Here is a 21,484-nt window from a genome sequence, read left to right as displayed (position 1 = left end):
GATTTTAATGTCAGCGTGAACACGCTGCTTAAATTCTTCCACCAAAATCAATCAATTGTCGTAACTGGTTAGAGTCTCTCCCAATCTGTTTTGAATCACACCACCCATCGCACATTGTTTTTTTTTTTATCTTTCGGGCAAATTCCACATGGGCCTCATTCTCCCGCTTCCTGCCATTCCTGATTTTTTGTCGGTAAGCTTCTGGGATAGTTCATAGGCTTTGAGAATGGCTTTCTTAACTGTCCAATAATGTGCACATTGGTCAAATGGCAAAGCAGAATAGATTTCTTGGGCTTTATCCACAAGAACACTTTCCACGAACATGGTCCATAAATTCTCAGGCCATTCTAACGTGTGTGCCACTTTTTCAAAGTGTAATAATAATTTGTCTACGTCTTTCTCATTAAAAGGTGGAACAAGTCTTATGTGCAAAACAATATGCCAAGAGTTCCAAGTTGTTGTTGAACATGATAAGGATAAAGCTCCTCTCTGTCCTCCCGGTAATTCCATCTCTTTGAGTTTAATTTCCCTCTGATACTCCAATTCCCGTTCCGCTCTCCTTTCCTCTGCTCTTTTCTAATCCCGTTGTAGTTATAGTTCCTTTTCTGCTTTTCTCTCTTCTCGTTGTTGCCTCCTATCTTCTAATTCCAATTATTTTATTGTTTCCTGGCTCCGCATTTTCATTTCCATTTTCCTAAGCTCAGTATTTTCTGTTTCCTCTTGTAACCAATCCAATGCTGCTTCTTCCCATTTTTTCTCTTCAATTAAATGTTCGACAACCCAAGTCTGAATCCCTGTTTTCTTCATATTGTTACGGCTGTGGAAATTCGCAGAACACCATAAAGGATATCCCCAAGATCAGTTATATCACTAAGTTTGTGTTCAGTTAGATTTCCCCTCCGTTGTTTAATGAGAATTATTCGTGTCACCCGGGCTGTGATCTTTGAGTTAGCCGTTTTTCTTTCCTATCGTTATTTTGGACCAACCACAACGCCAACGACCAACCACCTTCTCCACCACGCCACCCAGCAACCACCTTCTCCACGCCACCCACCAACCGCCTTCACCATGCCAACCACCTTCACCACGCCACCCACCAACCACCCTCTCCACGTCAACCACCAACCACCCTCTCCACACCGCCTTCATAATGACATCTCCCCACCATCTCCTAAACCACATCTCCCCCACCCAAATAACATCGCCTCACCTTCCTTCCCGAAGCGACACCATCTTTGCACCAGCCGCGGCGAGTCCCCAGCGAATAGCGTCGCTGCAAACCGACGCGGGGGTTTCGTTGTGAGTGCAAGCGACGGTGATTCCATGCACGTCCGCTCTGTAAAAGCTTCGCCTCGGAAATCGGATCACAGGAGAAAAAGTGGCGGGAGCTGTGGGGGTCGAAGGTCGAAGATCGTCGATGATTTCAAACTCGTCGGCTCGCTCTTGGAGAATCGGATCCAGAGGGTCAGTGATTTTGAACACGTCCGCTCGTTCTCCGAGAAGGGTCAGAGGTCAGAGGTCGGAGGGCGGAGGTCAGATCTCGTCTCACCAGCCTTATAAAAAGGCCGCGCAGAGCGCCAGTTCAACCAGTCTGGAGGGGGTCTGGAGGAAGTCGTAGTCATCGGTGGAGTCTGGAGGCGGTCGGAGAAGTCTGGAGCCGGAAGAACACAGGCGGGGTGAAGTCCAGGGGAGCGGAGGACGCACGAGGCAGAGAGCCTGGCTGAGCCTGCAGTGCCGGGCAGATCTGTGCGTTCGTGTGGGAAGAGCCGGAGAGAGCTCGCCAGCCAGCGCCAAACGGTCTGAGGTGATCAGGCTTCAGGACAGTCTGAGCATCGCAGGGGAACGGACGGGTTCTTACAAAGAGCATCAACTTTGAAAGAGCATCCAAACCCGTTTGTTCCTCTCAGCTGAGGCCCAACACCCGGCCGCCTGGCAAGGCCTGGTCGCAACCGTGGCTATGCTAGCAGCCGTGGGGAAAGAGCGTCGCGGGTCACCCCATCGAAGCATCATGAGGGTGGAGGTAACCTGCCACGGTCTCGTGGGACTCTTTCGGTCCGCCAAGTCCCACGTAATAAAAGCCTATGGGTCCAGTCTGACCCCCTTGTCTCTGAGGGGGTCTTTTCTTGGTTTATTTGTGTGAATGTTGTGGCGCCGTGTCTTGCAAGTAGAACTGTGTAAGTGCTTGTGAATAATAATCATAGACGGTTGTAGTGATTTTACCTTGCTCGTGTCTTGCCCCCTTCCCCCATCATTGCATCCCTTACTGTACGTGTCGTTTTATAAATAAATGTCCTTATGTGAATGTTAACCCGTTCGTCGTGTCCTTTTCCCCCGATTGAACTGCTATCTTGCTCTCGGAATAATAGTGGGCTTTTTAATAGCCAATAAAAGAATCGGGTCCAGCGAGGTCTCGCGATAATACACCGCTCGGTTATCCCAGAACGGAATGAACCGCTTAAGCGGTTCGTGTCCGAGCAGGCCTTGCTGAGGTACCGTCTCTCGGTAGGCTGCCCGCGTGAATACTTAGGTATATTGATTAATTCGGCGATCGACCCTGTCGCGTGCCGGTAGCACATTGACTAGGCCGTGGTGTGCGCATTGAAGCACACCCGTGACTGATTTTCGGCGTTGTTCCGGAAACTCACGACTGAATTGTCCGTCCGGTGGGCGAGACGGCCGCCATTGGCTAAAGCGGCTGTTCGCACGCTGGGCGGGCGGAAGATTCGTAACAATATTGACTCGGACATCTAGGTTACAGTGTCTAGCAAGTGACATAAATTCCGATTTTTTTAACGCCTGGAACTGTGCTTCATTAGGTGACCCCCCCAAATTTTTGAACAACAAGCACCATTGTGACAATTGGTTAATGAAGCCATTACCCTTCACACAAAAATTGTCAAACTTGGGAATGTTATTCAAATACTGTCACAGTTGGAAAGTTCAATCCCAGACAAGCTCCCAATTTCTGTCACGTGTTACCTCCCAAGCTCCGATGACCCAATGACCGCGCGTTTTCGCGTCTCAAGAGGGAACGCGGCAGAAAGATGCATTTGGATCGTTTTAAATAATGGTGAAACTCATCCAATCCAACGGTGAGGAATAAAGTAAATGCAGGCATTGAAATTCACCAACACAGCAATAACTCCCTTACCGAAGATACAAGGAAATACAAGTTCAAGACCGGAAACTATATGTATGTTTTAGTACAATCAACACAGTACTCTCAACCCAACAAACTCACGATCCCCAAACGTGGATGGAGTATGACAAAATGAGTGCCAGCATGCTTGTATCCTTCGATGGAGTGGTGACCCGTCCAAGATTGTGCCCAATAGCCAAGGAGACTGCTTCGGCAGCACCAACGTCCTGCACAGAGTATGGTCCTGATGGATGGATGGAACATCAATGTTACACACATATTGTAACAACAATATCACGTTAACTAAGGACACTGAAAATACATTCTCATGAAAATGGTGGAATCGACAAATCCATAACACTTGTCATCTTTTTTTTTATTTTGTTTTTTTTTTTCTCTGCAAGACTGAGGTGACAGAAGGTATGGACTGATCGTGGGGCAAACAGATGGACTCGAGCAAGGGAATGAATGAGCAGGAAAAAGGGAGAGAAAGGAAGGGTCGAAAGAAGTAAGACGGTTGCGGTAAATTTGGTTAACTGGGGGATGTTTATGGTTTTGCATGGTTAAAGGGAAACCTGCATTTCTTGGGCATTGGAATAAATGAGAGAAGAAAAAAAATTCGTGCGGTTTGTGTGTTATTCATTTCACATTGATTTTTCTTATATATTTGTGTAATTTTGGGCTTATGGTCGAGGTCTTGCAGGACAATTGCATGAGGACCTGGAATATTATTTCATTTCATTTAAATAAAAAAACAAAGACTGGACAAATGAACCACAATATGAGATTTGGACAGATTGCATTTTTCATTGGGGGGGGGGGGAGAGGAAAAAAAAAGGATTGTGTTTGTGCACTGTCTTCCCTTCGTGTGACTGCACATATTTAGACAGACAGCCAAACTCCGGTTAAAAAAAAACGACATGGGAGTTGGGAAATAACCTCCTACCTCCAGTGTTTTATTGAAGTCAAGAAGGCTCGACGTGTTTGATGCAGTGTCTGCCTAACAGCAAGTGCTTGCACGAATATATATATATATATATATATATATATATATATATATATATATATATATATATATATATATATATATATATATTGTTGCGGCCCAGGGTTCGGAGCTCACCACAAAGGGAAGCACTCGAGTTTCTCCCGAACACCCAGTCCTGAGGCCACCGACCACAGATAACTCCATGATCCAACGGGCTGTAGTTCTTACACAGCTGTAATCACTTGACTTGGACTACCAGCCGAGCAGGGCCACGTTTCGATGCTTCCACGATGCCTTCCTATTGGCACGGCAACCCAACTAGAGGCCACGTCCTTGGTGCCGCACCTGGTGATATTCTGACGAGCGGAACAGATAGGTGCAGCACCGGCTAACAGTACAAATCAGGTGTGGAACAACTTCCCGTCGAACCATACTTGTACACTGTGTCAGACCAATGAAGGAAAGGACAACTGAGACATTGTAAATAACAACTATTTATTTACACACACACACACACACACACACACACACACACACACACACACACACACACACACAATCATTTAAAAGTGAGTATCTACAGGCAAGAAAGCAAAAGGCACAAAAGAGAAGATTTAACTGTAACACCTCATCTTTCTTCTACAATCTTGTTTACACAAGAGACATGGCCATTATTCAATCCGGGGAAAAGAAAAAACACAAGAACAACTTGAGAACAAAAGAAAGGAAAAGTACGGAGAAAAGAAAAGTTGGGTCGACTCTTTTTTACACCCTTCCCTCACACAGTCCAACGGGGCTGCGCCAGTCCAAATATACTGGGGAATAGGGGGGGGAGGATGGAAAGATGGGCAGTTGAGTGGCGATGTGGTGAGATTGGACATGCAGCCGCGTCTGACATGTATTATATATATATATATATATATATATATATATATATATATATATATATATATATATATATATATATATATATATATATATACATATTTACACATACATACATGTTATATATATATATATATATATATATATATATATATATATATATATATATATATATATATATATATATATATATATATATATATATATATATATATATATATACATATGTAGAAAAACAGGAATATATTCCTGTGTAGGGCTAGTTTAAACAATTTTTCATTCAATCCATGACTCAAACCCAAGACCCTCATCACTTACATGGTGACAGCCCATTGAGCTATTGAGTCTTCGAATATCCTCAGAATTTTCTCACATGAACACTGAAAGCTTTATAATGGCCAATGTCTTATGTCCCTGCTCGGCAGACCCCATTTTTTTAATTGTGTGTGTAGGTGTATTATGATAAACCTCGTATAGAAATTTAATAAACATATGTATTACATGAATAAACATTTGGCTGTACAGAATTAAAAAAATTTCAGAAAGAAGAATTGACTGTCAAAGTTTTTCGTCTTGCATATCATCAGGACACACACAAGAATACCAGATATGCAGACACAAAATAAAACAATTTATTTGCTCAGACATTTGGGGATTAGCTCTTTGGACTGTTTCCAACACGAACATACACATCATGGTGTTGAGGCAGCGAGGAAACTAGAGACCTCCCATTTTAATGGATCAGGTCAGAATAAATGCAGTGTTTGCACAAACTCTTTTTGTTTGCATAGGAGCTCGTGAGTGTATAATTGTGGCTTTAAGAACATGTAAATGTGCTTCAGTTCGAGCATGTTCCAGAATCTGGAACAGACTGCCGACTCCAATTTGTATGCAAACACGAAGACAGCAAGCCAGAAAAGGCCAAAAAAAAAAGGAAAAAAGCCCCGAGGACTGCAAAAAAGACAAAATAAAAATATAAAGTGAAATACAGTACCAACAGATATACACTGCCAACTGGGAGAGTGACAAACGTGTAGGAAGATACAAAAAAAATTGGACAGATTGGGCAAAGACAAACAAGGCTCATTGGAATGGCTAAGAAGAGGTCAGCTCAATTGGAATGGAGAACGAATTATAAATGCCCAAGACCAAGGACACTGAACTGTGTCAGAACTGAACTGAACTGACCCATGAGGCTTTAAGAAAATGGCAGGACTGAGCCAATCAGCCAAGTGTAGATTCTGCAAGGTAGAAACAGAAAGCACGAGCCACCTCCGATTGGGATTAAAAAAAACTCATGTCAGAACAGCTGTACACACAACGGCACAACAAATTATGAGAGTAATTCACTGGTACATCAGCAAAAACTTCAACATCCCAGTCCCAGATAATTCATGGAAACACAAAACAAAAGCAGTCATTGAAAACAAGGGAGTACTGCTCACATACGACCTCATGATCCCATCGAGCGTGACCACAGAAAACAAAGCATTGCGACCAGATATCATACTTAGGTACACAAAAAAAAGAGAAGGAATTGCTAATTGAGCTGTTAATCCATCTATCCATTAGGACCATAATCTGCACAGAGCATTGGTGCTGCCGAAGCAGCCCCCTTGGCTATTGGACACAATCCTGGACAGGTCACCACTCAAACACAGGAAAACCAACATGCTGGCGCGCATTTTGCTGACCATGGAAGGTAGACAGGCAGAGTCAACCCCACCTGGTTTAGTTCAACAGCGAAGAGGGATTTGGAACTCAGGATCCTAGGATCCAAATCCCACCACCCTAACGATTAAGCCAACGCCAGGCATATTGGTGTTAATGCCCGTAATTTTGGACTAAACGATGCAGAAATCAAGAAACTGACCAAATACCAAGACCTCAAGAATGAAGTGAGAAGGTCCTGGAAGCTGAAGAATGCCAAAGTTGTACCAGTGATGGCCGGACCTACAGGAATGATGGCAAAGAACCTCACAGAAATATTAAAAACCATTCCTGGGAATATTATTATAAACAAACTACAGTTCGAAGTTGCTCAGAGCTCAGTGACGATCCTGAAAAGAGCCCTCGGAGCAAAAGTTTGGAACAAAAAACTTCAAATATTGTTCCATGAATCGTGATCCCTCACTGAAACAGAGGTGGATACTTCAAGACGTGGGAGGACCCTCATTTCACCTTGTGAAAACGGCATATGGAGATAACAAACAACGAAACACACACACACACACACACACACACACACACACACTGGAGCATTGCATTTATCATCAAGCGTGTGTTGTCTTAAAGATGTCATAAAAAAAATTTAAAAAATAGTTATGCATATTAATATTTGGATTTATTTTCCCCTTCAGCTGAGTTATGGAATGGAGTTAAGAAACATGTGAGAGTCGAATAAATCTGAGAGAGATCAAAAGAATGTTGCAAAAAGGATGTTAAGTGGACGAGGAGGACCTCAGAAGGATTTGGAGAGCGATTTCATTGGGAGAAAAGGTAGTGTGGCACAAGTTCAAAAAGGCGCACATCCCGATGACAAAAAGTTATTCCATCAGGTGGCAGTGATGTTCCATTTTGTTCATCATCAACACTGTTGGTGAAACACTTTTACACAGCTTCATGGAGTGTGCCGTCCTTCAGTGATGTTATGTTCTCTGTCCAATTTGCCAGCATTAGTTCGTAGATGTGAAAAAAAATCCCATGGTGTCTTTTGCAAAGAGTCGTGTGAGTTGTCACCGCTATCCTGTGACAAGTTCCAAATCCCTGCCCTGACTCTCACCAATCTGCATTTTGGAAGCTGAAGATTATTTATTTATTTTATTTTGCAAAAGCAAAATAAACATCAAATCACATTATTGAAGGGGGTGTTCTGCTCTTTTTTTTGGTTTTACTTCCACGTGATCTGGTGTCGTGTGCGTGTGGGTGAGTACGTGTGTGTGCGCTTGTTGTTTTTGTGTTTCCGGGGCACGAACATGACTGGTTTTGTGTCCGGGTTGGGCTTGATGGAGGTGTTGGTTGTGTGAGCGTTGGGGTTCTTGTTGGGTGTTGTGCACATGTGGATGTCGTGCTTGGGATTGAGTGTTGTTTGCAGCTCACCTTGTCCAGCTGTTCGCACCATCCAGTTTTCACCATTTGCAGAGGTGTGTTTTGTGTGGGTATGTCCACCATCTCTCCAGTTGGACCACCCTCCCGGCTCTTCATGTGCCTGCTTCTAAAATCAACCTGTTTTGTTTGTTGGACATCATGTCGAGGACACGGATCCCATCAAATAGTGGGGCAACTTAGCGTAACAATTGTGCATTTTGTGAGGAAAGCACCAAATTTGGCACACTAGTAGCCTACCATATTATGAACAGATTTGGATATTGGGCCATCTCAATATTTTTGATGGCAGTGGAAAATGACTGCCACAGCCATGAGCGGCTGAATTTGAGATGGGCCAATATCCAAATCTGTTCATAATATGATAGGCTACTCATGTGCCAAATTTGGTGCTTTCCTCACAAAATGCACAATTGTTATGCTATATTTTGCTAAGTTGCCCCACTAAAAGTCAAATTTGTGCTCAGATTTCAGCCAATGAAGTGCTATGGCTGACTGGGTCACCTTTCCAAGCTTAATTATTCTATCCCGTCCATCTAACTGTTGTTTTAAATTCCTTCCACTTTCACCAATGTAGAATTGGTCACACTCTTTGCATGATGAATGGTAAACTACTCCAATTCTACATTGGTGAAACTCGAAGAAATTGAAAACTATAAGTGTTCTAAGTAGAGCACGTACGTCCGCCACACAATGCCTGATCCACCAGAACATATTAGGCCCAACAAATTATTGAAATACCCTGCTATACAGTACTATATTGTTTTTAGCCCCATCTCTCAATGGTGAAGAAGCACTTTAAAAATGATCAAATCCTGATCCGGATTCGGATCTTCACCAAAATGGAATCAATTCGTGCTCTCCGTCAGTATGATGGATACACTGAGACACCATGGTTTGTCGTGCCGTTTTGGTGCCGGTCAATCTTTTAGACATTTTTCCTTAAACGGTGTGGTCAAACGTGCCCTTTATGGGGCAGGGATTCCATCTGTCCCGGAACCCCTTGGTGTAAGACCTTGGCGAAAACACCCGCTGGGATGGCTTGACCATCGTCACGTACAAGAATGAGAAAAGCCTAACCTGGAATTGTACTTGTGTTGACAATTTTGCCAAATCACACTTTTACAATCCAGCTTTCATGGCTCGAGTGGCTGCCACCGATGCGGAAGTGCTGAAAAGTAATAAATACGCCGGCTGATCTATGTCCAACGTCATTAATTATAATTATAACAGCATAATTATGCATCCACTGAAGATAAAAGGCAACTGGTCTGGTTCAAGCTGCGACTGAGCTTGGCTGTCCAGTGGAGAAACGCCATTCGTATTCTGTCTTCGCACGGGAAGAACAAAAGTCCCACATTCATACCTTTTTAAAGTTTGTTTTTTTCGGGGGGTGTGTGGGTTTTACTCACTTAATTTGCTTTTTTTTATCTTTTAAAAACTTCCATTGACTTAATTGGAGGTTTTTTTGTTTTGTTTTTTTTAAGTTCATGAATATTTTTAAAACTTCAATACATATTTTGGTGGGAAACTCCACTTTACACCCCTTTATAAATTACAATAAACAAATTCTTCCTTGTCACACACCCAACGTTTCCAAGTTTCGTCCGAATCCGTCCATAACTTTTTGAGATATTGTGCTATATATATATATATATATATATATATATATATATATATATATATATATATATATATATATATATATATATATATATATATATATATATATATATATATATATATATCGGTTTGGCCCGATCTCTTAATGGTGAAGAATCGCTTATAAAATTATATTAGCCGGATACAGATTCGGATCTTCACCAAAATTGAATCAATTCTTCCTTGTCACACAGCCAACGTTTCCACCAAGTTTCGTCCGAATCTGTTCACAACCTTGTGAAATATAGTGGTATATATCGTTTTTGGCCCAATCTCTCAATGGCGAAGAATCACTTAAAAAAATTCTCGTAGCCGGATCCGGAACCAGATCTTCACCCAAATCTCATCAGTTCGTCGTTTTCACACAACCAACCTGTCCACAAAATTTCATCCGAGTCTGTCTTCAACTTTTTGCGATATCTTGCACACAAATAAACAAACACGAAAACGTTGTGCAGAGCATGATACTTGCAAAATCTATAAAACAAATTTGACCTGAACAATAATTGGTGGTTAAATTCAGTGACCAGATCTGCAAATCCTCTTCAAATTTCAAGTCAATGGGTTGCAAAAGAAGGATTTTAGAAATACCACCTTAGTTGTTCACCTTTGGCCTATGCTGACCTTTTCGTCTAGACTGATCTTAAAAACAATTGGCTGGTTGAATTGAATGACCAGATATGCAAATCCTCTTCAAATTTCAAGTCAATTGGAAGAAAATTAAAGATTTTAGAAATACCACCTTAATTGTTGATCTTGGGCCTATGTTGACCTTTTTGTCAATGTTGACCATAAAATTAATTGGTTAGTTGAATTCATTGACATGAAATATAAATCCTCTTCAAATTTCAAGTCAATCGGACAAAATTTGAGTATTTTAGAAATCTCACCGAAGTTGTTGACCTTTGACCTATGTTGACAGTTTGACCTTTTGACCTCAAAAACAATAATCTTCTTCCATATGACAAACTCTACCATGTGGTGAACTTTCGTGAATATAGGTTTAAAATTGTGACCTGTAGGCGACAAACAGACATACATACAGACAAGCCGGTAGGCGACATGGCTGCTCGCTCTAGATGGAAAGCTGGCCGACGCGACTAGCCGATATTCATGTACAGTACATACTATCAATCAATTTAGCACAATAAATATGATTATCACAGCCCTCTTAGTTTGCGCCCAGAAACCCGCCTTGTGAAATTTCAGGCATGTTTCCAAAGAGACTCTAACAAATGTCAGTCCTGGTAATTCCATTTATCTATTTGCGAAAGATTTTATTTTTTTATATGATGCTGTAAGACATTCTCCTTGGGCACAAAAAAACAGGTCCTTCGGAGGTCCAGTTTTGGAGGTATTGATTTTTTGGTACATTCCACAATAAGTGTACGATGTACGATAAAGTATTTTAGCTGTTGCTAAGCAACGGAGGTGTGCATAGCAACCATTCATTTTTGTGTACATGCTCGCCACATTGCACACATTTCATCCAAGTTTCATCAAAATCAGACTCTTTCTCTTAGAGATATTTGTAATTAACCGTTTCTGAAATGTTCGACATGTACTCGCCCAAAACCTATCTCCTCCGACAAATATTTTTTGTTAGGGCTGCAAATTGGCATGAAGGGAGCAAGATAGATTGCGCACAGAACTCTAAGCTTCGATTTTTCGATTTTTTTTGACCACTTTAAAGGGCCGTTGCTATGCCGTTGCTAGGGCCCAGGGTCCCATATTCGAAAGCACACGATTCCCAGAAATATTGGTCCGACCTAACAAATTTCATTGGAATCGGTTGAGTGGTTTAGCCCCTCGGCTTGACCAAAGCTTCGCGGACAGACAGACAGATGGAAATGTCCAGAATAAGGGTGTTTAAGAGCAGCCAACAGAATATCAAAATGGACTGACCAATATAGTTGAAAAATCTTCGATTTTGCAAGTCACAAGCAGACACACAGACAGACAGACGGGGTAAAAACATAACTTCCTTTCACCTTCGGTGGCAGAGGTAATTCGCACGGACGGGTGCACATGCAACCCAAAACATAATGCCTCCGGTGGCTTCGTTAGACGAGGAATAAAAAATGTCGCCTGAGACAGGGTCTGCCCTTGCGTGTTGATTACTTCAATTAGCAGAGTAGATTTTGTTACTTTTTGGTTGTCACTGAAAAATTATATTTTAAAGGTTGTCCGTCTGTCCACACGTATGTCGGTCAATGATAATTTTCTCTCTTTTCTCTGCAACCACTTATCCGATTGACACAAAAATTTTCACCATAGGTGCAACTACTCATGCAGAATGTTTTAATGATAATTGTGATATTGTAGATCACCTGGTGCGGCAGTCATGTTGGAAAAACAGGAAAAACTTTGGACCTCTGTGTCTCCGAAACCATGACATGGAAAAAATTGAAACTTGGCACATGTGAAGTACTCCCCATCGGAAAAAGTATGATTTTTTTGATGATGTAATCGGTGGCTTCATCATGACGTCATAAATGCATATGTCAAATGCTTTGTCTGATCAGTATGAAAAGTTTTGAGGGTCTACGGCTAAATTGTATGAGTGAAAAAAAGCAAAACCCCCCTTTCATCCCCTTTAAATGGGCGGATCCAGAAGGAGAGCACAACCCCATGAGACTTTACTGTCCTTTAGCATTGTACCAAATTTGGGCCGTATCACTCAGGTAGTTGTGTGGAAGAGATGTTTCAGTGAAAATGAAGGATTCGGCAAGGGGGGCCGTGGCCCCCTTTTGGGGGAGACACAGCCATGAGGAGCACAACTTAATGTTAGGGAATAGTCCTGATGCCTCATGGCGAGTTTGGTCTGTATCTGTCTGGCAGTTTTTGAGAAGATTTTTGAATAAAATGCCAATATTTGGGGTAAAACCCCACTTTTGACCCCTTTATAGGGGGTACATCTGGATGGGGAGTACAAGCCATGAGACCTTCCTGTCCTGATGCATTGTACCAAATTTGGTCCATATTGGTCAGGTGCTTTGTGAGAAGATGTTTTAGTCCAATGTTAATGGATATACATAGTTCTCTGTATGTACGGATGGACGGCCGGACACTGGGACCCATTCTGAGCTTATTTCGGAGAAATAACTTAATTAGTGCAGTTACAGAATTTTTACCTCATGGGACCTCTGATCTTTGACATCTTGACTCCATAATCTAATCAGTTCATCTTTGCATCATTATAAATACTTGTACCAAGTTTGACTTAGATCCCTTCAGCCGTTCTTAAGTTATCGCGATAACGAAAACCTATCCTAGACGGATGGATGGACGGACAACTCGAAAACATAATGCCTCCGGTGACATCGTCAGGGGAGGCATAAAAATTTATAGTATTTTGTGTGACTTGAATTTCTCCACTCTGGAACTACTTTCCAGGCAATGAGCATTCTGCTTCCCACACGACAACACATACATGACAAACCTGGAGATATTTTCATGAAAAGTACCTGTTCTTCATTTAATCAAGCCTCACATTAAGAGATGAAACACCATGTTTGCATTTTTTTTTCACTCTTTGTGTGAGGTTGATTGACAACACAAACAAGGCCACTGGCCTGCCCTTTCAATCTTTTATATATTGCAAGATCTTTCTAACTTCAATGGTTGCAGACACTATGAGCCACTTCATACAGGTTTGCTTTTCACATTTCAAATAAAAAAATATGGAAATGTTTGTTTAAATTCATGTAATGTGAGGCAACCACCAGACTCAGTCCATTTGACGAAAGCTCCTTCTGAGTCTCTCTTCTCCATTATAGCTGTAAACTATTTGATTATCCCTCTATTCCACTGCATTTCTTAACCACAGCTTAAGTAATGTGATTAGTTCCCAAAGGGGAAAACAACTGAAAACAAGCTAAAATGTCACAAGTGTTCAATAACAAAATTCTAATTGTAAATTTCCATGAGGCTGGTTCAGCACTTGAGGAACAAAACTATTTATTTAACTGCAATTATAGCGATATTCATTGTTTAGCAATAAAATGTGAAATTAATGTCACAACGCCATTGCCATGGATGTTGAAACTGACCGTTATCATTTATGTCTGCAAAGGTGTTAGTCATTTGCAAGGAGAGCAATTCCCAGTCATGACCATTTTGCTGCTGCAGTAATGAGGACGTCTTGTGTTTCTTCAACTTGTCGTCATCCCTTCTCATTTCACAGAATCCCTTGGAGACATTTGGACAAACAAAGCAAAGTTCTGTCCTCAATGCCGGACAAATGGTGAAATTGATGGAATTTTAAAACATGCCATTGTGGGTGCAGCACAAAGTGTTGCAGCAATCAAATACCTTTTGTTTTCTTTTTGCTTTTTCTAGAATTCTCCTCCTGTTACATTGAAGAAAAACAAGTATTTTAAAGGATAGCACTGTTTTTCAAATGTATCATTGTAGATTAAATGCTAAAAACAAAAAATAACAATAAAAAGAGCAATCAGAGATTGCAAATCCTCACCAGGACTTCTTTTGAGTGGTGTATTTTTTTATAGGTTTTAAGGTAAATCCAATATGGCTACCAAACCATGTGACCAATGACATCATATGTGTGAACCTTTTGTTCCTCATGGATCGGCGGTCATATGTGTAAAGTTTCGCCTCGATCAGTTCATACTAATTGGATGTGGCGTTCTACATATGCAATTATGATGTCATAATGAGGGCACCTATGATGTCATTAAAAAAATCCCACTCATTCCCCATGAGGAGTACTTGCAATGTGCTAAGTTTAAATTTTTTCCTTGGTGTGGTTTCAGAGATAGAGGTCCACATTTTTTCCGTTTCTCCAATATGGCTGCCACACCACGTGACTTATGACATCATATTTCCCATTAAAACATTATACATGAGTAGTCACACCAATGTTGAAAATTTCGTCTCAATCCAACAAGTGGTTGCAGAGAAAAACATGAATGTTCTGTGCGGACAAACAAACAAACGAACCCAAATGCAATACCTTCTCCGAATCCTTTGGTGAGGGTAAAAATGCAAAAGGATGAAGGGATGTTACTCCAAAAAGGATGTAAACAAGGTAGGGATGGTCACAAGAAATTATCATCCCAACATCTTTCTTTGAATAATGGTTGTCCCGAGAAAAGACAAAGTTATGTCGACAGCACGCACGCGCACGCACACGCACATGCACACGCACACACACACACGTCAGGCCAAATTTACAAAATGCGTTTCGCGAGTGTCATGCTAACACATGCCTGCTAACCCTTAAACATTGACAAAAACAATAATGTATGCACACAGCTAATCACCGTCTAAACAGCAATTGCCTGTCTAAACAGCAATTTACGAAAGGAGATCATTTTTTATGTGCACATCCAAACAGCCAATTAGCCTGTGAAACACCACATGTATCTCCAACATCTGATTTAAAATGATGCACTTGTATGTAATCATAGCACCATGGACAATTGCTGGAGGGGATACAGCACATTGCTCCTCATCGAAGGTTGATCCAGGTTATCTTGCAATAGATTCAGCAGACAGTGAAATGATTCCTTTGAGAGTCTAACTCTGGACAAATTTAATATTGTCATACTTCTCCAGAGAAATTTGATATTGTCATACTTCTTCAGAAGATTGCATCTGTTCTCAAAGATTCTCAATGCATGTCGGCAAACTGCCCTATTCCTATCCTCTTCTGCATCCTATTGAGCTAATCCAAGCACTCCCAACACATCCATGCTATTCACTGTCCCATCTGGAGTAATTCTCTGCAGACGACTGTAACTTCAGTTCCGGCAATCCTTACTGCAGTACATAAACCACAATAGTGTAACCGAGGGTGATTCTAAAGTTAATTTAAACTGCTAGGAAGTATATGGGAGTACAGCTGCAGTTCTAACTCTACCATTTTTGCCTAATGCTTGCTTCAAGGCCTTAAGCACACTCTTAAACATGCCCTGATCAGCATGTAAAACTTTATTTGTTATTTAAACACTTGTGATTAGGTTTTGATCATGCATCAGAAAATCACTCTTCAGTGATTGGTGACTAACTTTGAACAGGTGATAGTGTCTTTTCTAGGGACAACCATTATTCAAAGAAAGATGTTGGGATCGTTTTGTTTCACATGATAAGTTCTCGTGACCATCACGACATTGTTTACATACTTTCTGTTGAAACATCCCTATGTCCTTTTATATTTAAAAAAAAAATGTTCTTATTACTTGTTACTCTATCTTTTGTAGAAATTTGTTTCCATGCTGAAGAATTTCATTGTTATTACCCAGAATTTTTTTTTTTTATTCGAAGGATTCGTGTGGTATTAAACACGAGCAGTTCCACGAGCTTTGTATGTATTAAATGTTTGAGATTTTAAAATAAATCATTTCAAGAAAAAAAAAGATAGCTCCAGGGAACTATACCGCCGAGGTTGTTTGTATTGATCAAATTCTCCTGAAGAGTATTTGGCTGAATCGGGAATAATTTTTTAATAATATTTTTCGTTACCTGATTTGAACGAAACTTGATACTGCACACTACAGGAGAATAGTGAGTAAGGTGGCTCTAAAATTTTTGCACTATCGTGTATCGTTTTGGCTGTATTTCGGGAACATACACACTTACATACATACATACATACATACATACATACATACATATATACAAGATGAGAGAAGATATATATATATATATATATATATATATATATATTTATATATATATATACATACATATACAGTATATATATATATATATATATATATATATATATATATATATATATATATATATATATATATATATATATATGTTACATAACACTCACCCTTACCAGTATTGTTATTTCAATTTATCATGATTTTATATTTATGAATACTGTGTCATTTTTCATGATTTTATTTGGAAGAACACTGCAATGTGTCACATAACCCCACACACGTGAAGCGAACAGTGGAGTTTAGCAATATCCATCCATTTATCTCATAAATTTATGATCGGCATTTTATGATCGAGGAACAGCTTTTTAAAATTGAATGTTATACTTTGAACATGAATCAGCAGACAAGTCCACTGTTTTCCCGTATTTTGGCTCAGAATATGACCCGATTGCGCTTGCGCATTGAGAAATGAGACAGCTATTTTACTGTCTGCCTCTCTGGCAGTGAAACAAAATTGAAAATCATTTCAAACAGGGAACTTCTTGTTTTAAAGGACGTTTATAAAGGACACGAGCAGGCACATCGGACAAATGTGGTGTGTTAGATAGGGTGGTGTAATAGCCACTGAGGAAAAAGAGCGGTATAACTCAATTAAGTTATTTATATGCCTTTAAAATTCATTAAACCTATATTTAAATTGAATAATGTACTTGAAGACTGAAAAATACATATCGCCGAAATAATACTTCCAAGAACCATGCTATGTATCGACATACAGCACATGAGGGCTTGGCATGTGTATCGGGGTGAGGAAGCAGGGTGAAGAAGAGGTCACCGATGTGGCTATGTATGATGTTGATTGATGCTTCGTTCTGTAGTAATCAATAAAGCCTCCATCTCCTAAACGGTGGCTCAACGTTGTCTTATTACAGTGTATAAGGGTGGTTGGTGTGTAAGCTTCTCAGCATGCTCAGCTTCTGGGTTTTTTTAAACAATCTTTAAAATAATCTATGTATTCCTAAAACTCTCATCTTGTATATATGTATGTATGTATGTTCCCGAAATACAGCCAAAACGGTACACGATAGCGCAAAAATTTTAGGGTCACCTCATTCGCCATTCTCCTGTGGTGCGCAGTATCAAGTTTCCTTCAAATTGGGCAACCAAAAAATTATTTAAAAATCAATTCCTGATTCAGTGAAGTACTCTTCGGGAGAATTTGATCAATGTAAACAACCGCAGCAGGATAGTTCGCTGGAGCTATCTTTTTATTATTTTTTTTGAAATGATTTTTTTTTATCAACCGCTGGCACAATGGGAACCCAACGGGTTCACGGGTTGTCTAGTTATTTTATTAAATTGAAGTGCAGGAGGGCCTTGCCGTTCGTGGGTTTCTAATTCGCGGATTCACTCTATCGCAATTAATTTATTGAGACAAGGTTTGCGGATTGTGGTCAATGCACTCGAATAATGGAAGGTTGGCGAACTCTTTTCCACATTTATTCACCTATTCAACAACATCATCATCACCAACATCTCCATCAACTTGTCTTTATCGGTGCCATCATAAACATCGCCATTGCATTATTGGATTAAGTTTATCATCATGATTATAGAAGGTAAGTTTCATGATCTTAACTCGAGAAAATAAACTTTATTTTATGTTTTTAAGGGAGAAAATAAGGCTCGTGTTGGCTTCATGGGTAAGGTGGTTGGTGTCAAAATCTTAGGGTCCTGAGTTTAAGCCCTTGTTGTGCTGTTAACTTGTGTTGACTCAGCCTGTCATCCTTCTGAGATCAGCAAAATGAGTACCAGCTTACTGGGAATGCGGCACTGCATCAGCAGCACAGCCATGCCCCCAGCGGTAATGCAACCAGCAGCCACAGGCTACATACAAAAGAACTTATAATACTTTGTTTTATGTTCTTAATAGCTCGTTAATTCATGAAAATAAACAGCACAAAAACAATCCACAAACATGCCAATTAAAGGTACACTTTCGACAAATATTAAAGTTAAAGTCCCTAACCCTATTTTCCTCATTACCCCCGAAGTTTGCTGATTTGCGGTTCACAGGGATTTTCAAGAACGTAACCCCTGTGAATGGAAAGGGCCTCCTGTATATACTTTAACACTGTGTGGGATGTCGTTTTCGATGACCTCTCCAGTTACAATACCTCCATCGGTGATGGCAAGCACTTAGCCAATGGCGAGCACATAGCCATTGGCATGGATACTAGACTTTGAATATTTGAAGTGATTCTTCACCATTGAGTGATTGGGTTAAAACTGATAAACTGTATTACACGATATTTCAAAACTTTGTGGACAATATGTGGCATGATATTTCAAAGAGTTGTGCACTGATTATGACAAAACGAGGTGGATGAGTTCGGTAGGTGAAGAGAACAAGCCGATTTGATTTTGGTTCAGTTCCAGATCCAGATCCGGCCTATCAGTGGGATTCAATACGTAAACTGTTCAGAGTAACTCAATGGTCGGTAAAGGGATTGGTTTGGAAACCACAATTGTCTTGTGGTGTTGATGTCTGTAATGTGTAAAGAATTGAGTTGTTTTTGGAGAATTAATGCGAATTATAACATGTAAGCAGGCCATGGCAGTATAGCAACACGATCACCATTTTTGCCTTGCAATGTTTGAGAATTGAATGACAACTGAGTAGGAAATGAGATGTTGGATTGTGTGGGTGGGGAAGATATGTGGGTCCGCAGGAATTGGTCAAGCTCTGGAGGAGCGGTGACTGAGGCTCCCCCTGAGGAAATTTGTCCCTGGCAGTTGGTAGTGTCTGAGGCTGCATGAGAGCCTGGATGTGCATGAGGCTGCAAGAGAGTCTGGATGTGTGGAGAAATGGAGACCCGTCAGAGGGAGATCTGATTTGGGCTACCAGTGGTAAGGAAACCCGGGCGGGATGTACAGCAAAAGAGCTGTTTGGCTGTCAGGGACCGAATCGTGGAGGTGGGTTGGGGGTGGGGGGCGATAAAGAAGTCGGAAGTCGGGCCACTAGTTTTTGGACTTTGGACTGTGGACACCACAACTGGAAGTGCCACCACCATTATTGTTGTATGGTACCTTCCTGCTGCCCAGTTGAAGATCACACATGTGTGTTGAGGATCACACATTTAAAGAGCAGGTTTTGGGTCGCTAATGACTTCGCGTGATTCGAAGGTTGTAAGCACATTAATAATCGTTGGGCAATTATTTTCTTCCATTTGAAACTCAAAATATGCTAAAATTAACTTTTCAGTCAAAACTTTTGTCAGTGATCGAAAAACAGTCCGGAAGTTACCAAAGATGCTATGACGTCACGTTCTCCGAAAACTTCGTGAACATTCGTAAACAGCGTGTGAACAATGGCGAGATGCGAATCAGAGAGTGATTTCAGCGGCGATGAAATTGAGTGTTTTCATTCCGATATTGCCGAGGACGAGTCGGAGGATGATGGGAATTTATACTATGGAGCTTCTGGACCTGAGCCATATAAATTTGAGCCATTGCAAGTGCAAGAAAACGGCCTATTTCGTGTGCAAGTGGCAGGACTGACTGCCAGCTCAGGGAGGACGGAAACCTCCCGTGGAGCAGAAGGGCGAAAGCTCGCTTGATCTTGATTTTCAGTACTAATACAGATGGTGAAAGCGTGGCCTCACGATCCTTTTGACTTTTTGGGTTTTAAACAAGAGGTGTCAGAAAGGTTACCACAGGGATAACTGGCTTGTGGCGGCCAAGCGTCAATAGCGACGTCGCTTTTTGATCCTTCGATGTCGGCTCTTCCTATCATTGTGAAGCAGAATTCGCCAAACGTTGGATTGTTCACCCACTAACAGGGGACGTGAGCTCGCAAGAATAAGGTAAGTTTGGTGCAATTTGAGCTTTTATTCATCGAGTTATGAATGTTTAAAGTTGAGGGCGCCTGGCGCGTATGGCCGCGGGCGCCTTGGCTAGATCTAGGCCGTGGCGCTTTTTCCACAAAGATGAGGTTTAAAAATCATTTTTCATCCCAATAAAGGTCATCATTACATGCCTGACTTGTTAAGCTGTCGGATTATGTAAAGATCGTTCGTGGATGGCTGAATATTACAGTTTTATGACTTTGACAAAATAATTTTAAATAATGCCATGAATTCCTGTGGTGAATTGAGATTGATTTCTTCGATCTACGTTGCGGGTTTGTTTTAAAGTCAATTCAAATTCTGTTTTCGGTTTTTGCAATCGCTTAGGATTCTTAACACTCGGTAGTTGTGAAGTTTGTAAAATTCCGATATTTTATAAGGTTTATGTACGATGGCGCGCAGGGCCTAGGACGGCTTGACTAGATGTTAGGCCGCAGCGCTTTTTCCACAAAGATATTGTTTAAAAGTTTAAAAGGCAGCGAAAATTCACCCGTTTTGTTTGTACAAATCTTATCCATTGCCAGCGAATGTTTGATTCCTTCGGGAATCGGTGGGAGCGATTACTCGTTTTCCAGCCATTTTCGCAAAAGATGACGACACACGTACGAGGCATGATGTACAAATATCCAAATAACTTTGTTCTACAATAATTCAAAATAAAAAAGGATAATATAGACAGTTGCAAGGTCAAAAAAAGCAAAAGAACGGCCCGCTCAACTGGACAATTATTCAATGAAAGAATGAGCTTCCGCTTTGTTTTGGAGAACGTCCATATATGGTCACGCGGCTGTTTTTTTCAACAGCCTCGAGAAATAACAACTTCGGAGTTAAATTTCATTAATTGTCCCAATAGTTAGGCAACCACAATAGTTTGCATCGAACTATTTAATGCACATATAATCATATTGATAAATTTTCTTAACATGTTTGGTGACCCGCAACCTGCTCTTTAAGCCATGGTCTTGCAGGGGTGGAATGAATGACTTATGTCGGCTTTATGTGTGCGAGTGAGTGAGGGAAGATTCACTGGATCCACGTCACTAACCTGTACCAGAGAGACAGGGCTCATGGAAATTTGAAATAGGCAAATTTGGATGGCTCCACAGGAAAGGTTGGGAATTGTGGCATCCACCAAGGAACGCAGTCTTTAGAAGGGGGT

The 21,484-nt window shown here is 40.9% G+C and overlaps 1 protein-coding gene and 1 pseudogene across 1 annotated transcript in view; both read right to left on the bottom strand.

Annotated features, from left to right (window-relative positions):
* Positions 1-28: 28 nt before the first annotated feature.
* LOC147032960 (uncharacterized) lies at positions 29-807 on the bottom strand (annotated as a pseudogene).
* A 2,361-nt stretch (positions 808-3,168) lies between these two features.
* LOC147032959 (uncharacterized) overlaps positions 3,169-21,484 on the bottom strand; it is a 40,049-nt gene continuing 21,733 nt past the window's right edge. Inside the window, exons 2-4 of the mRNA XM_085858871.1 lie at positions 14,094-14,130; positions 13,832-13,970; positions 3,169-3,383 (exon numbers count right to left, since the gene is read on the bottom strand). Coding sequence (XP_085714997.1) covers positions 3,238-3,383; positions 13,832-13,970; positions 14,094-14,130 — 322 coding nt within the window. The 3' untranslated portion in view covers positions 3,169-3,237. The remainder of the gene's footprint in view (positions 3,384-13,831; positions 13,971-14,093; positions 14,131-21,484) is intronic.

The sequence above is a fragment of the Eptatretus burgeri genome, chromosome 2 (genome assembly GCF_056783735.1).
Source record: "Eptatretus burgeri isolate ZD-2024b chromosome 2, Ebu_testis_v1, whole genome shotgun sequence".
Classification (NCBI taxonomy): Eukaryota; Metazoa; Chordata; class Myxini; order Myxiniformes; family Myxinidae; genus Eptatretus; species Eptatretus burgeri.
The sequence above is the reverse complement of the archived record's forward strand: the minus strand, read 5'-3'. Positions and strand labels throughout refer to the sequence as shown.